Source organism: Lissotriton vulgaris, chromosome 11 (genome assembly GCF_964263255.1).
Source record: "Lissotriton vulgaris chromosome 11, aLisVul1.2, whole genome shotgun sequence".
Classification (NCBI taxonomy): Eukaryota; Metazoa; Chordata; class Amphibia; order Caudata; family Salamandridae; genus Lissotriton; species Lissotriton vulgaris.
The window spans coordinates 1070221503-1070238861 of record NC_141699.1 but is presented as its reverse complement, the minus strand read 5'-3'; the positions used below and the strand labels follow the sequence as shown (position 1 = coordinate 1070238861).

At 52.3% G+C, this 17359-nt stretch overlaps 1 protein-coding gene across 3 annotated transcripts in view; it reads left to right on the top strand.

Annotated features, from left to right (window-relative positions):
- Positions 1-17359, top strand: part of DVL3 (dishevelled segment polarity protein 3) — a 393303-nt gene that overhangs the window by 220195 nt on the left and 155749 nt on the right. For all 3 annotated transcript variants that reach the window (XM_086944462.1, XM_086944463.1, XM_086944465.1), the window contains exon 3: positions 15410-15531. In XM_086944462.1, the coding sequence (XP_086800588.1) occupies positions 15410-15531 (122 nt within the window). The remainder of the gene's footprint in view (positions 1-15409; positions 15532-17359) is intronic.

Sequence of the window (17359 nt, the reverse complement as noted above, 5' to 3'; positions counted from 1 at the left end):
TTACTAGGGTGGGATGAGGTTGAGTCTGCCCTGGTGGTACCATCTTACTAGGGTGGGATTAGGTTGAGTCTTCCCTGGTAGTACCATCTTACTAGGGAGGGATGAGATTGAGTCCGTCCTGGTAGTACCATCTTACTAGGGTGGGATGAGGTTGAGTCCGCCCTGGTAGTACCATCTTACTAGGGTGGGATGAGGTTAAGTCCGCCCTGGTAGTACCATCTTACTATGGTGGGATGAGGTTGAGTCCGCCCTGGTAGAACCATCTTACTATGGTGGGATGAGGTTGAGTCCGCCCTGGTAGAACCATCTTACTAGGGTGGGATGAGATTGAGTCCGTCCTGGTAGTACCATCTTACTAGGGTGGGATGAGGTTGAGTCCGCCCTGGTAGTACCATCTTACTAGGGTGGGATGAGGTTAAGTCCGCCCTGGTAGTACCATCTTACTATGGTGGGATGAGGTTGAGTCCGCCCTGGTAGAACCATCTTACTAGGGTGGGATGAGGTTGAGTCCGCCCTGGTAGTACCATCTTACTAGGGAGGGATGAGGTTTAGTCCGCCCTGATAGTACCATCTTACTCTGGTGGGATGAGGTTGTCTGCCCTGGTAGTACCATCTTACTAGGGTGGGATGAGGTTCAGTCAGCCCTGGTATTACCATCTTACTCGGGTGGGATGAGGTTGAGTCCGCCCTGGTAGTACCATCTTACTATGGTGAGATGAGGTTGAGTCCACCCTGGTAGTACCATCTTACTAGGGTGGGATTAGGTTGAGTTTGCCTTGGTAGTACCATCTTACTAGGGTGGGATGAGGTTGAGTCCGCCCTGGTAGTACCATCTTACTAGGGAGGGATGAGGTTGAGTACGCCCTGGTAGTACCATCTTACTAGGGTGGGATTAGGTTGAGTCTTCCCTGGTAGTACCATCTTACTAGGGAGGGATGAGGTTGAGTACGCCCTGGTAGTACCATCTTACTAGGGAGGGATGAGGTTGAGTACGCCCTGGTAGTACCATCTTACTAGGGTGGGATGAGGTTGAGTCCGCCCTGGTAGTACCATCTTACTAGGGAGGGATGAGGTTTAGTCCGCCCTGATAGTACCATCTTACTCTGGTGGGATGAGGTTGTCTGCCCTGGTAGTACCATCTTACTAGGGTGGGATGAGGTTCAGTCCGCCCTGGTATTACCATCTTACTCGGGTGGGATGAGGTTGAGTCCGCCCTGGTAGTACCATCTTACTATGGTGAGATGAGGTTGAGTCCACCCTGGTAGTACCATCTTACTAGGGTGGGATTAGGTTGAGTTTGCCTTGGTAGTACCATCTTACTAGGGTGGGATGAGGTTGAGTCCGCCCTGGTAGTACCATCTTACTAGGGAGGGATGAGGTTGAGTACGCCCTGGTAGTACCCTCTTACTATGGTGGGATGAGATTGAGTCCGCCCTGGTAGTACCATCTTACTAGGGTGGGATTAGGTTGAGTTTGCCCTGGTAGTACCATCTTACTATGGTGGGATGAGGTTGAGTCTGCCCTGGTAGTACCATCTTACTAGGGAGGGATGAGGTTGAGTACGCCCTGGAAGTACCCTCTTACTATGGTGGGATGAGATTGAGTCCGCCCTGGTAGTACCATCTTACTCGGGTGGGATGAGGTTGAGTCCGCCCTGGTAGTACCATCTTACTCTGGTGGGATGAGGGTAAGTCCGCCCTGGTAGTACCATCTTACTATGGTGAGATGAGGTTGAGTCCGCCCTGGTAGTACCATCTTACTAGGGTGGGATTAGGTTGAGTTTGCCCTGGTAGTACCATCTTACTAGGGTGGGATGAGGTTAAGTCCGCCCTGGTAGTACCATCTTACTAGGGTGGGATTAGGTTGAGTTTGCCCTGGTAGTACCATCTTACTAGGGTGGGATGAGGTTAAGTCCGCCCTGGTAGTACCATCTTACTATGGTGGGATGAGGTTGAGTCCGCCCTGGTAGTACCATCTTACTAGGGTGGGATGAGGTTGAGTCCGCCCTGGTAGTGTCATCTTACTAGGGTGGGATGAGGTTGCAGATGATAAGGATGCCACAAAATGTGGGTGTGGCATCCTCGTCCAGTATGATTGGCATGTCTACAGGTCCTAGGGCATACAGTTATGCACAAGTAGGACAAAAATGTCATAAACTTTGTATATTTTCTTGTTGGTTCTGTGACCATGAGGGTTCAGTCCAACCATTGCTGTATGGAGCATAAAGAGAAGGGGGCGTGGGGAGCTATATCTCGAAGGTGTATACGCATGACTCAACCCAAACCTCATTCTACTACTATGATCTTCAAAATAACCCCTTCTAGACTCTTTCCCTTCTTGGATCACCCCAAACCTCATTTTAATACTTTGATCTCTTAATCAACTCTTTCTAGGCTCTTCCCTCTTCTATCCATTCATTCTCCTTTTCAATCCAACTAGCACACTTGCATGCCCACCGCTCAAATTAACTAAAATTTCACTATACTAATCCTTTTTGGGTTCTGGAGTAGTGTGCTACTTGCCGAAAAGCGCTTCGAAGCCTCGTCAAGGTAGTAAGCGCTATATAAATATAATTTACAATGTATGTAATTCAAGCCTCTGTCAGCTGAAGACAAGCAACCACAGACTGTAAGGGTCTTCTACTCCTCAGCAGACATGGCGCTGACACCCAGGCCGGGCAACTTGAACCTAAATTGGAGTTAAAGTCAAGTAAATTCAAAGAAATAATGGATTTGTGAAAGCGGGAGCAGAGATGAGGTGGTTCTCTTACTCCTGTGAGTTGTTGACTTGCTATGCATATTGTCACCACAAGATGGCTCCATTGCACCACTTTTTCAGCCTAATTCACAATATTCTTTCTTTTTGTTGTTGCTATATTTTATATAGACCCGAAAGTATTGGAGGGCTTTACATGAGCACCGTATTTACATTACACATTCAGGCACGGGGAGATGAAGTGATTTGCCCAGAATCACAGGATGTGGATGCGACCTTAAGGCTCGAACCCTGGTTTCCAGCACCAGTGTCGGTCGTTTATGCCTAAGGACCACATTCTGTCACAATTTGTTGTTTAGCTCTGCAAAAAATGCCGCTGTTATAGTCGCGTCTTCATGTTTCTGATTCACATAATCCCGATTAGTGTAATTTTATGATGTTAAATTGCACTTACGATGGTATAAACTCTTCCAAGTGTCAGATTGCCTCAAATGTTGGCTGACGCGTTAGTGTGGTCGCTTTACCAGTATTTTACAGCATAGTCGTATTTTTATGTCAAAGCAGTAAGAAATGTAAAGTTTGTCAAAATCCAGTACCTTTAAACTAAGTGGAAACACAAAAAGCAAGTATTTTAGAACTGTCTTATCCATTCCTTGATAGTTATTCCAGCAAACCGAGACAGCATTGCCTTGTTAAGCAAGAATACAAATTATTTTACCTAAACTCTTTTTACACTATCAGGTCATGGCTTTTCAAGGACCGCAGAACTTGAAGAAATTGCAGTATTTTTCGCTAAGAGAGGGCGGTAAGCCTGTTATTGGTAGGACACAGGACGATTCTGTCAGGCGGGTACAGGGTAGAGGGTGTTCCTTAGAGAGCCTCTTGCAGAAGTAAGTGACATTTTCAAGGGGGTTTATATATCCCTCGTTAGAAACAAAACGCAAATGCACATCTGTGAGAGGCAGGATTATTACACTTTGCGACTGTCAGATCTCCAGGCAATCTGGGAGTGTTCTAGTATTCCATGCATCTTCTCTAGAGGTAGAGTAAATCGGGGTGATTCAATCTCCCACTATCCCTGATGTCCTCTGTAGATCGCCCTCTGAGGCCTCATAGGCTTTGCTCTGGTGCAGTCATGCTCACCCGTAGACCGCCCTCTGAGGTTGGGTCCGTAGACCGCCCTCTGAGGTTGGTGCCGTAGACCGCCCTCTGAGGTTGGTGCCGTAGACCGCCCACTGAGGTTAATGCCGTAGACCGCCCTCTGAGGTTGGTGCCGTATGCCGCCCTCTGAGATTGGTGCTGTAGACCACCCTATGAGGTTGGTGCCGTAGACCGCCCTATGAGGTTGGTGCCGTAGACCACCCTATGAGGTTGGTGCCGTAGACCGCCCTATGAGGTTGGTGCCGTAGACCGCCCTCTGATGTTGGTGCCGTAGACCGCCCTCTGAGATTGGTGCCGTAGACCGCCCTCTGAGATTGGTGCTGTAGACCACCCTATGAGGTTGGTGCCGTAGACCGCCCTCTGAGGTTAGTGCCACATGTGCTTTGCTCTAGAGCAGCCTGCTCACCCGCAGACCGCCCCCTGAGGTTTACTATATATAATGTGTGATGTTAATAAAACGTTAGATATCCCTTCCTGAACCTTAGTGGTGATGGAACCCGATTCTCCACTGACTCGAGTCATTGAAATAAAGCCCTTATTGACTCGGACACCACGGACTCTGCCTCTCATTTTATGAGCTATCCTTATTCTTTATTAATGCATAGAAATTAAGTCCGGGTAATATTTAATTTACCACAAGGTGAGATCAGAGTGTTCCCTGTATACTAGGAACATTTCCTTCATGGAATTGTCGGTGTCTTTAATTCTCGTACAGAAGTAGGATTTCTTAGTTTTCCGAATTAGTGCATGGTATATTTTAAGACTGTTTTTATAATCAGTTCTTTCTGTCTCGAGGTAATGTTTCCGCCAATTCCTCTCGTAATTTTTACATTTTGCTTTTTGGTCTCGCAGTTCTGCATTAAACCAAGGGGCGGATTTGGACCTTCTTACCGGTGCCTTATGAGTCCATGGTGCTGTATGATCAAGCGCCTTAAGGATCAGCTTATTAAGATATAAGCAGGCGGATTCTGTATCTATGCCTCCAGGGGGGTCTCCTAATGTTATGATCTTATTAAAGGCCTCTGTGGAGAATTTTGCCCATTTCCTACGTTTATTGACGTGGGATGATTCTTTATTAGGTCCATCGTCTGGTACCGACACCCTAAAAGAAACCAGGAAGTGGTCAGACCATATAACTGGAGTGGGTGGATCTATAGTTAAGGCATCCCAGTTGGCGAAGATAGGGTCCAGGAGATGTCCCTGACAGTGAGTAGGTTGTTCTGATTTAAGTAGCATCTGGATGCATTGACCACCTCCTTCCCGTTGGTGTACTTGTATGTCTTGAGGGGGTGTGTATGTAGGATTACAATAGACCTTGACCGCTCACTTTAAATCATCGGAGTACCCTAGTCTTAATGTGTTCATTTCCAGGTATAGTATCTCAAAGTGACCTGCCAAGCAAGATTAGGAGTCAAGCTGCCCCAGATAATGACGGTGTGGGTGTATGCATACCTGGAGTACCAACGAATAGTATCCTTAAGGGTCCCATCCGCGAATTTTAATAATTATCTGGATCCCACATTTATCCAGTTTATTATTTATAAAGAACTCCCTCTACTGAGATGGAGTCCGCCCTGGTAGTACCATCTCTTACTAGGGTGGGATGAGGTTGAGTCTGCCCTGGTGGTACCATCTTACTAGGGTGGGATTAGGTTGAGTCTTCCCTGGTAGTACCATCTTACTAGGGAGGGATGAGATTGAGTCCGTCCTGGTAGTACCATCTTACTAGGGTGGGATGAGGTTGAGTCCGCCCTGGTAGTACCATCTTACTAGGGTGGGATGAGGTTAAGTCCGCCCTGGTAGTACCATCTTACTATGGTGGGATGAGGTTGAGTCCGCCCTGGTAGAACCATCTTACTATGGTGGGATGAGGTTGAGTCCGCCCTGGTAGAACCATCTTACTAGGGTGGGATGAGATTGAGTCCGTCCTGGTAGTACCATCTTACTAGGGTGGGATGAGGTTGAGTCCGCCCTGGTAGTACCATCTTACTAGGGTGGGATGAGGTTAAGTCCGCCCTGGTAGTACCATCTTACTATGGTGGGATGAGGTTGAGTCCGCCCTGGTAGAACCATCTTACTAGGGTGGGATGAGGTTGAGTCCGCCCTGGTAGTACCATCTTACTAGGGAGGGATGAGGTTTAGTCCGCCCTGATAGTACCATCTTACTCTGGTGGGATGAGGTTGTCTGCCCTGGTAGTACCATCTTACTAGGGTGGGATGAGGTTCAGTCCGCCCTGGTATTACCATCTTACTCGGGTGGGATGAGGTTGAGTCCGCCCTGGTAGTACCATCTTACTATGGTGAGATGAGGTTGAGTCCACCCTGGTAGTACCATCTTACTAGGGTGGGATTAGGTTGAGTTTGCCTTGGTAGTACCATCTTACTAGGGTGGGATGAGGTTGAGTCCGCCCTGGTAGTACCATCTTACTAGGGAGGGATGAGGTTGAGTACGCCCTGGTAGTACCCTCTTACTATGGTGGGATGAGATTGAGTCCGCCCTGGTAGTACCATCTTACTAGGGTGGGATTAGGTTGAGTTTGCCCTGGTAGTACCATCTTACTAGGGTGGGATGAGGTTGAGTCTGCCCTGGTAGTACCATCTTACTAGGGAGGGATGAGGTTGAGTACGCCCTGGTAGTACCCTCTTACTATGGTGGGATGAGATTGAGTCCGCCCTGGTAGTACCATCTTACTCGGGTGGGATGAGGTTGAGTCCGCCCTGGTAGTACCATCTTACTCTGGTGGGATGAGGGTAAGTCCGCCCTGGTAGTACCATCTTACTATGGTGAGATGAGGTTGAGTCCGCCCTGGTAGTACCATCTTACTAGGGTGGGATTAGGTTGAGTTTGCCCTGGTAGTACCATCTTACTAGGGTGGGATGAGGTTAAGTCCGCCCTGGTAGTACCATCTTACTAGGGTGGGATTAGGTTGAGTTTGCCCTGGTAGTACCATCTTACTAGGGTGGGATGAGGTTAAGTCCGCCCTGGTAGTACCATCTTACTATGGTGGGATGAGGTTGAGTCCGCCCTGGTAGTACCATCTTACTAGGGTGGGATGAGGTTGAGTCCGCCCTGGTAGTGTCATCTTACTAGGGTGGGATGAGGTTGCAGATGATAAGGATGCCACAAAATGTGGGTGTGGCATCCTCGTCCAGTATGATTGGCATGTCTACAGGTCCTAGGGCATACAGTTATGCACAAGTAGGACAAAAATGTCATAAACTTTGTATATTTTCTTGTTGGTTCTGTGACCATGAGGGTTCAGTCCAACCATTGCTGTATGGAGCATGAAGAGAAGGGGGCGTGGGGAGCTATATCTCGAAGGTGTATACGCATGACTCAACCCAAACCTCATTCTACTACTATGATCTTCAAAATAACCCCTTCTAGACTCTTTCCCTTCTTGGATCACCCCAAACCTCATTTTAATACTTTGATCTCTTAATCAACTCTTTCTAGGTTCTTCCCTCTTCTATCCATTCATTCTCCTTTTCAATCCAACTAGCACACTTGCATGCCCACTGCTCAAATTAACTAAAATTTCACTATACTAATCCTTTTTGGGTTCTGGAGTAGTGTGCTACTTGCCGAAAAGCGCTTCGAAGCCTCGTCAAGGTAGTAAGCGCTATATAAATATAATTTACAATGTATGTAATTCAAGCCTCTGTCAGCTGAAGACAAGCAACCACAGACTGTAAGGGTCTTCTACTCCTCAGCAGACATGGCGCTGACACCCAGGCCGGGCAACTTGAACCTAAATTGGAGTTAAAGTCAAGTAAATTCAAAGAAATAATGGATTTGTGAAAGCGGGAGCAGAGATGAGGTGGTTCTCTTACTCCTGTGAGTTGTTGACTTGCTATGCATATTGTCACCACAAGATGGCTCCATTGCACCACTTTTTCAGCCTAATTCACAATATTCTTTCTTTTTGTTGTTGCTATATTTTATATAGACCCGAAAGTATTGGAGGGCTTTACATGAGCACCGTATTTACATTACACATTCAGGCACGGGGAGATGAAGTGATTTGCCCAGAATCACAGGATGTGGATGCGACCTTAAGGCTCGAACCCTGGTTTCCAGCACCAGTGTCGGTCGTTTATGCCTAAGGACCACATTCTGTCACAATTTGTTGTTTAGCTCTGCAAAAAATGCCGCTGTTATAGTCGCGTCTTCATGTTTCTGATTCACATAATCCCGATTAGTGTAATTTTATGATGTTAAATTGCACTTACGATGGTATAAACTCTTCCAAGTGTCAGATTGCCTCAAATGTTGGCTGACGCGTTAGTGTGGTCGCTTTACCAGTATTTTACAGCATAGTCGTATTTTTATGTCAAAGCAGTAAGAAATGTAAAGTTTGTCAAAATCCAGTACCTTTAGACTAAGTGGAAACACAAAAAGCAAGTATTTTAGAACTGTCTTATCCATTCCTTGATAGTTATTCCAGCAAACCGAGACAGCATTGCCTTGTTAAGCAAGAATACAAATTATTTTACCTAAACTCTTTTTACACTATCAGGTCATGGCTTTTCAAGGACCGCAGAACTTGAAGAAATTGCAGTATTTTTCGCTAAGAGAGGGCGGTAAGCCTGTTATTGGTAGGACACAGGACGATTCTGTCAGGCGGGTACAGGGTAGAGGGTGTTCCTTAGAGAGCCTCTTGCAGAAGTAAGTGACATTTTCAAGGGGGTTTATATATCCCTCGTTAGAAACAAAACGCAAATGCACATCTGTGAGAGGCAGGATTATTACACTTTGCGACTGTCAGATCTCCAGGCAATCTGGGAGTGTTCTAGTATTCCATGCATCTTCTCTAGAGGTAGAGTAAATCGGGGTGATTCAATCTCCCACTATCCCTGATGTCCTCTGTAGATCGCCCTCTGAGGCCTCATAGGCTTTGCTCTGGTGCAGTCATGCTCACCCGTAGACCGCCCTCTGAGGTTGGGTCCGTAGACCGCCCTCTGAGGTTGGTGCCGTAGACCGCCCTCTGAGGTTGGTGCCGTAGACCGCCCACTGAGGTTAATGCCGTAGACCGCCCTCTGAGGTTGGTGCCGTATGCCGCCCTCTGAGATTGGTGCTGTAGACCACCCTATGAGGTTGGTGCCGTAGACCGCCCTATGAGGTTGGTGCCGTAGACCACCCTATGAGGTTGGTGCCGTAGACCGCCCTATGAGGTTGGTGCCGTAGACCGCCCTCTGATGTTGGTGCCGTAGACCGCCCTCTGAGATTGGTGCTGTAGACCACCCTATGAGGTTGGTGCCGTAGACCGCCCTATGAGGTTGGTGCCGTAGACCACCCTATGAGGTTGATGCCGTAGACCGCCCTATGAGGTTGGTGCCGTAGACCGCCCTCTGATGTTGGTGCCGTAGACCGCCCTCTGAGGTTGGTCCCATAGACCGCCCTCTGAGGTTGGTGCCGTAGACCGCCCTATGAGGTTGGTGCCGTAGACCGCCCTCTGAGGTTAGTGCCACATGTGCTTTGCTCTAGAGCAGCCTGCTCACCCGCAGACCGCCCCCTGAGGTTGGTGCCCTGTGTGCTTTGCTCTAGAGCAGCCCTGCTCACCTGTAGACCACCCACTGAGATTGGTGCCCTGTGTGCTTTGCTCTAGAGCAGCCCTGCTCACCTGTAGACCGCCCTCTGAGAACAGTGCCTGTGTGCTTTGCTCTAGAGCAGCCCTGCTCACCTGTAGACCACCCTCTGAGGTTAGTGCTCATGTGTTTTGCTCTAGAGCAGCTCTGCTCACCCGTAGACCACCCTCTGAGGTTAGTGCTCATGTGTTTTGCTCTAGAGCAGCTCTGCTCACCCGTAGACCAGCCTCTGAGGTTAGTGCCCATGTGTTTTGTTCTAGAGTAGCCCTGCTCACCCGTAGACCGCCCTCTGAAAATGGTGCCTGTGTGCTTCGCTCTAGATCAGCCCTGCTCACCCGTAGACCGCCCTCTGAGAACAGTGCCTGTGTGCTTTGCTATAGAGCAGCCCTGCTCACCCGTAGACCACCCTCTGAGGTTAGTGCCCCATGTGCCTTGCTCTAGAGCAGCCCTGCTCACCCGTAGACTGCCCTCTGAGAACGTAGACCTGTGTGCTTTGCTCTAGAGCAGCCCTGTTGACCCGCAGACTGCCCTCTGGGAACGGTGCTATGTGTGCTTTGCTCTAGATCAGCCCTGCTCACCTGTAGACCGCCCTCTGAGAACGGGCCCTGTGTGCTTTGCTCTAGAGCAGCCCTGTTCACCTGTAGACCGCCCTTTGAGGTTAGTGCCCCAAGTGCTTTTCTCTAGAGCAGCCCTGCTCACCTGTAGACCGCCCTCTGAGAACGGGACCCGTGTGCTTTGCTCTAGATCAGCCCTGTGCACCTGTAGCCCGCCCTCTGAGAACGGTGCCCTGTGTGCTTTGCTCTAGATCAGCCCTGTGCACCTGTAGACCGCCCTCTGAGAACGGTGCCCTGTGTGCTTTGCTCTAGATCAGCCCTGCTCACCTGTAGACCGCCCTCTGAGAACGGGCCCCGTGTGCTTTGCTCTAGATCAGCCCTGTGCACCTGTAGACCGCCCTCTGAGAACGGTGCCTGTGTGCTTTGCTCTAGAGCAGCCCCGCTCACCTGTAGACCGCCCTCTGAGAACGGTGCCTTTGTGCTTTGCTCTAGAGCAGCCCTGCTCACCTGTAGACCACCCTCTGAGAACGGTGCCTGTGTACTTTGCTCTAGAGCAGCCCCGCTCACTTGTAGACCGCCCTCTGAGAACGGTGCCTGTGTGCTTTGCTCTAGAGCAGCCCTGCTCACCTGTAGACCACCCTCTGAGAACGGTGCCTGTGTGCTTTGCTCTAGAGCAGCCCCGCTCACTTGTAGACTGCCCTCTGAGAACGGTACCTGTGTGCTTTGCACTAGATCAGCCCTGCTCACCCGTAGACTGCCCTCTGAGAACTTTGCCTTTGTGTTTTGCTCTAGAGCAGCCCTGCTCATGTGTAGACCGCCCTCTGAGAACGGGCCCCGTGTGCTTTGCTCTAGATCAGCCCTGTGCACCTGTAGCCCGCCCTCTGAGAACAGTGCCCTGTGTGCTTTGCTCTAGATCAGCCCTGTGCACCTGTAGACCGCCCTCTGAGAACGGTGCCCTGTGTGCTTTGCTCTAGATCAGCCCTGCTCACCTGTAGACCGCCCTCTGAGAACGGGCCCCGGGTGCTTTGCTCTAGATCCGCCCTGTGCACCTGTAGACCGCCCTCTGAGAACGGTGCCTGTGTACTTTGCTCTAGAGCAGCCCCACTCACTTGTAGACCGCCCTCTGAGAACGGTGCCTGTGTACTTTGCTCTAGAGCAGCCCCGCTCACTTGTAGACCGCCCTCTGAGAACGGTGCCTGTGTGCTTTGCTCTAGAGCAGCCCTGCTCACCTGTAGACCACCCTCTGAGAACGGTGCCTGTGTGCTTTGCTCTAGATCAGCCCTGTGCACCTGTAGACCGCCCTCTGAGAACGGTGCCCTGTGTGCTTTGCTCTAGATCAGCCCTGCTCACCTGTAGACCGCCCTCTGAGAACGCGCCCTGTGTGCTGTGCTGTAGATCAGCCCTGCTCACCCGTAGACCGTCCTCTGAGAACGGTGCCTGTGAGCTTGGCTCTAGAGCAGCCCTGCTCACCCGTAGACCACCCTCTGTGGTTAGTGCCCCATGTGCTTTGCTCTAGAGCAGCCCTGCTCACCTGTAGACCGCCCTCTGAGGTTAGTGCCCCAAGTGCTTTGCTCTAGATCAGCCCTGCTCACCTGTAGACCGCCCTCTGAGAACGGGCCCCGTGTGCTTTGCTCTAGAGCAGCCCTGCTCACCTGTAGACCGCCCTCTGAGGTTAGTGCCTCAAGTGCTTTTCTCTAGAGCAGCCCTGCTCACCTGTAGACCGCCCTCTGAGAACGGGCCCCGTGTGCTTTGCTCTAGATCAGCCCTGTGCACCTGTAGCCCGCCCTCTGAGAACGGTGCCCTGTGTGCTTTGCTCTAGATCAGCCCTGTGCACCTGTAGACCGCCCTCTGAGAACGGTGCCCTGTGTGCTTTGCTCTAGATCAGCCCTGCTCACCTGTAAACCGCCCTCTGAGAACGGGCCCCGTGTGCTTTGCTCTAGATCAGCCCTGTGCACCTGTAGACCGCCCTCTGAGAACGGTGCCTGTGTGCTTTGCTCTAGAGCAGCCCCGCTCACTTGTAGACCGCCCTCTGAGAACGGTGCCTGTATGCTTTGCTCTAGAGCAGCCCCGCTCACTTGTAGACCGCCCTCTGAGAACGGTGCCTGTGTGCTTTGCTCTAGAGCAGCCCTGCTCACCTGTAGACCACCCTCTGAGAACGGTGCCTGTGTGCTTTGCTCTAGATCAGCCCTGTGCACCTGTAGACCGCCCTCTGAGAACGGTGCCCTGTGTGCTTTGCTCTAGATCAGCCCTGCTCACCTGTAGACCGCCCTCTGAGAACGGGCCCCGTGTGCTTTGCTCTAGATCAGCCCTGTGCACCTGTAGACCGCCCTCTGAGAATGGTGCCCTGTGTGCTTTGCTCTAGATCAGCCCTGCTCACCTGTAGACCGCCCTCTGAGAACGGTGCCCTGTGTGCTGTGCTGTAGATCAGCCCTGCTCACCCGTAGACCGCCCTCTGAGAACGGTGCCTGTGTGCTTTGCTCTAGAGCAGCCCTGCTCACCTGTAGACCACCCTCTGAGAACGGTGCCTGTGTGCTTTGCTCTAGATCAGCCCTGTGCACCTGTAGACCGCCCTCTGAGAACGGTGCCCTGTGTGCTTTGCTCTAGATCAGCCCTGCTCACCTGTAGACCGCCCTCTGAGAACGGTGCCCTGTGTGCTGTGCTGTAGATCAGCCCTGCTCACCCGTAGACCGTCCTCTGAGAACGGTGCCTGTGAGCTTGGCTCTAGAGCAGCCCTGCTCACCCGTAGACCACCCTCTGTGGTTAGTGCCCCATGTGCTTTGCTCTAGAGCAGCCCTGCTCACATGTAGACCGCTCTCTGAGGTTAGTGCCCCAAGTGCTTTGCTCTAGATCAGCCCTGCTCACCTGTAGACCGCCCTCTGAGAACGGGCCACGTGTGCTTTGCTCTAGAGCAGCCCTGCTCACCTGTAGACCGCCCTCTGAGGTTAGTGCCCCAAGTGCTTTTCTCTAGAGCAGCCCTGCTCACCTGTAGACCGCCCTCTGAGAACGGGCCCCGTGTGCTTTGCTCTAGATCAGCCCTGTGCACCTGTAGCCCGCCCTCTGAGAACGGTGCCCTGTGTGCTTTGCTCTAGATCAGCCCTGTGCACCTGTAGACCGCCCTCTGAGAACGGTGCCCTGTGTGCTTTGCTCTAGATCAGCCCTGCTCACCTGTAAACCGCCCTCTGAGAACGGGCCCCGTGTGCTTTGCTCTAGATCAGCCCTGTGCACCTGTAGACCGCCCTCTGAGAACGGTGCCTGTGTGCTTTGCTCTAGAGCAGCCCCGCTCACTTGTAGACCGCCCTCTGAGAACGGTGCCTGTGTGCTTTGCTCTAGAGCAGCCCCGCTCACTTGTAGACCGCCCTCTGAGAACGGTGCCTGTGTGCTTTGCTCTAGAGCAGCCCTGCTCACCTGTAGACCACCCTCTGAGAACGGTGCCTGTGTGCTTTGCTCTAGATCAGCCCTGTGCACCTGTAGACCGCCCTCTGAGAACGGTGCCCTGTGTGCTTTGCTCTAGATCAGCCCTGCTCACCTGTAGACCGCCCTCTGAGAACGGGCCCCGTGTGCTTTGCTCTAGATCAGCCCTGTGCACCTGTAGACCGCCCTCTGAGAATGGTGCCCTGTGTGCTTTGCTCTAGATCAGCCCTGCTCACCTGTAGACCGCCCTCTGAGAACGGTGCCTGTGTGCTTTGCTCTAGATCAGCCCTGCTCACCCGTAGGCCGCCCTCTGAGAACGGTGCCTGTGTGCTTTGCTCTAGATCAGCCCTGCTCACCTGTAGACCGCCCTCTGAGAACGGTGCCCTGTGTGCTGTGCTGTAGATCAGCCCTGCTCACCCGTAGCCGTCCTCTGAGAACGGTGCCTGTGAGCTTGGCTCTAGAGCAGCCCTGCTCACCCGTAGACCACCCTCTGTGGTTAGTGCCCCATGTGCTTTGCTCTAGAGCAGCCCTGCTCACCTGTAGACCGCCCTCTGAGGTTAGTGCCCCAAGTGCTTTTCTCTAGAGCAGCCCTGCTCACCTGTAGACCGCCCTCTGAGAACGGTGCCTGTGAGCTTTGCTCTAGAGCAGCCCTGCTCACCTGTAGACCGCCCTCTGAGAACGGTGCCTGTGAGCTTTGCTCTAGAGCAGCCCTGCTCGCCCGTAGACCGCCCTCTGAGAACGGTGCCTGTGAGCTTTGCTCTAGAGCAGCCCTGCTCACCTGTAGACCGCCCTCTGAGGTTAGTGCCCCAATTGCTTTTATCTAGAGCAGCCCTGTTCACCTGTAGACTGCCCTCTGAGGTTGGTGCCCCATGTGCTTTGCTCTAGAGCAGCCCTGCTCACCTGTAGACCGCCCTCTGAGAACGGTACCTGTGTGCTTTGCTCTAGAGCTGCCCTGCTCACCTGTAGACCGCCCTCTGAGAACGGTGCCTGTGTGCTTTGCTCTAGAGCAGCCCTGCTCACCCGTAGGCCGCCCTCTGAGAACGGTGCCTGTGTGCTTTGCTCTAGATCAGCCCTGCTCACCTGTAGACCGCCCTCTGAGAACGGTGCCCTGTGTGCTGTGCTGTAGATCAGCCCTGCTCACCCGTAGCCGTCCTCTGAGAACGGTGCCTGTGAGCTTGGCTCTAGAGCAGCCCTGCTCACCCGTAGACCACCCTCTGTGGTTAGTGCCCCATGTGCTTTGCTCTAGAGCAGCCCTGCTCACCTGTAGACCGCCCTCTGAGGTTAGTGCCCCAAGTGCTTTTCTCTAGAGCAGCCCTGCTCACCTGTAGACCGCCCTCTGAGAACGGTGCCTGTGAGCTTTGCTCTAGAGCAGCCCTGCTCACCTGTAGACCGCCCTCTGAGAACGGTGCCTGTGAGCTTTGCTCTAGAGCAGCCCTGCTCGCCCGTAGACCGCCCTCTGAGAACGGTGCCTGTGAGCTTTGCTCTAGAGCAGCCCTGCTCACCTGTAGACCGCCCTCTGAGGTTAGTGCCCCGAGTGCTTTTATCTAGAGCAGCCCTGTTCACCTGTAGACTGCCCTCTGAGGTTGGTGCCCCATGTGCTTTGCTCTAGAGCAGCCCTGCTCACCTGTAGACCGCCCTCTGAGAACGGTACCTGTGTGCTTTGCTCTAGAGCTGCCCTGCTCACCTGTAGACCGCCCTCTGAGAACGGTGCCTGTGTGCTTTGCTCTAGAGCAGCCCTGCTCACCTGTAGACCACCCTCTGAGAACGGTGCCTGTGTGCTTTGCTCTAGAGCAGCCCTGCTCACCTGTAGACCGCCCTCTGAGAACGGTGCCTTTGTGCTTTGCTCTAGAGCAGCCCTGCTCACCTGTAGACCGCCCTCTGAGAACGGTGCCTTTGTGCTTTGCTCTAGAGCAGCCCTGCTCACCTGTAGACCGCCCTCGCTTGCACTTGACTGACAGTTTCCTTCTCTCTTCCTACAGCTGGTGTCCGCAGAGGGATCGCACTCGGATGGTGGGTCCGTCTGTGCGGATCACATGTCGGACCTGCCTCCCCCCATCGAGAGGACGGGTGGAATTGGAGACTCACGACCGCCTTCCTTCCAGTAAGTCTCACAGTGCACATATGGGGATGAATGAGTGAATGGATTTGTAGCACCACTCTGCACACCTCACTTCTCTTACATATTACTCAGGTCTGTACAATTCCAGGGCGTGATATCTCCTAGCGCCTACTCCACCCCCACCAAGAAAATCAGGGAAGGGTGGGCATTTAAATTGCATTTATATAGTGCTTACTTCCCCTGAGGAGGCGTTGAGGCACTTTATGGCGAATAGCACTCTACTCGGGAGCCCCACAGGGTTGTAAGACAGAGGCACGCGTGGCTAAACCATGCGTGTCTCTACAGCGCTGCCCGAACAACGAATGCATCTGAACAACGCATTCTTTTACCACGTGTGCCTTTACCATGCAAATTCATGGTGAAGACATGTCTGGTAAGGGGATATGTGTGGTAAAGATCACACCCCAGCCCTCCCTCCGCCCTGAGCCCTAAAAACGACCTGACCCCCCTCCCCTAGCCCTTAAAACAAGCCTGACCCCCTGAGCTAAAAACAACCCCAACCCCCTCTGAGCCCTAAAAACAAATCCGACTCCCAGCACTAAAACCAACCCAAATACCCCCCTCCAGCCCTGAAAACAACTCCGACCCCCTCTGAGCCCTAAAAACAACTCCCACTCCCCTGAGCACTAAAACCAACCCCAATACCCCCCTCCAGCCCTGAAAACAACTCCGACCCCCTCTGAGCCCTAAAAACAACTCCGACCCCCCTGAGCACTAAAACCAACCCCAATACCCCCCTCCAGCCCTGAAAACAACCTGACCCCTAAAAACGACCCCAACCCTGAGTCGTAAATTACAACAAGCCTGACCCCTTGAGCTAAAAACAACCCCAACCCCCTCTGAGCCCTAAAAACAACTCCGACTCCCCTGAGCACTAAAACCAACCCCAATACCCCCCTCCAGCCCTGAAAAAAACTCCGAACCCCTCTGAGCCCTAAAAACAACTCCGACTCCCCTGAGCACTAAAACCAACCCCAATACCCCCCTCCAGCCCTGAAAACAACTCCGACCCCCTCTGAGCCCTAAAAACAACTCCGACTCCCCTGAGCACTAAAACCAACCCCAATACCCCCCTCCTGCCCTGAAAACAACTCCGACCCCCTCTGAGCCCTAAAAACAACTCCGACCCCCCTGAGCACTAAAACCAACCCCAATACCCCCCTCCAGCCCTGAAAACAACCTGACCCCTAAAAACGACCCCAACCCTGAGTCGTAAATTACAACAAGCCTGACCCCCTGAGCTAAAAACAACCCCAACCCCCTCTGAGCCCTAAAAACAACTCCGACTCCCCTGAGCACTAAAACCAACCCCAATACCCCCCTCCAGCCCTGAAAACAACTCCGACCCCCTCTGAGCCCTAAAAACAACTCCGACTCCCCTGAGCACTAAAACCAACCCCAATACCCCCCTCCAGCCCTGAAAACAACTCCGACCCCCTCTGAGCCCTAAAAACAACTCCGACCCCCCTGAGCACTAATACCAACCCCAATACCCCCCTCCAGCCCTGAAAACAACCTGACCCCTAAAAACGACCCCAACCCTGAGTCGTAAATTACTACCCCACCCCTAAATTACCCCCCCAAAACCCCGCCTAAGCCCCACTTACCAGACATGTCCATGCCCGATCCTTCCTCTTCCTGTGCCCGCCCATTCACACACCTAGACTGCATACTCCCTTAACCACGCATATGTGTGTTTAAGGCAAGTGTGGAAATGGCATGCGTGGCTCAGCCCGCGTTGTAAAGTCTGTTTCCAGTCCCAGAGTGTCAGTTCATTGGGTTTCAGAGTTAGTCTTGCATGTTACAGGTA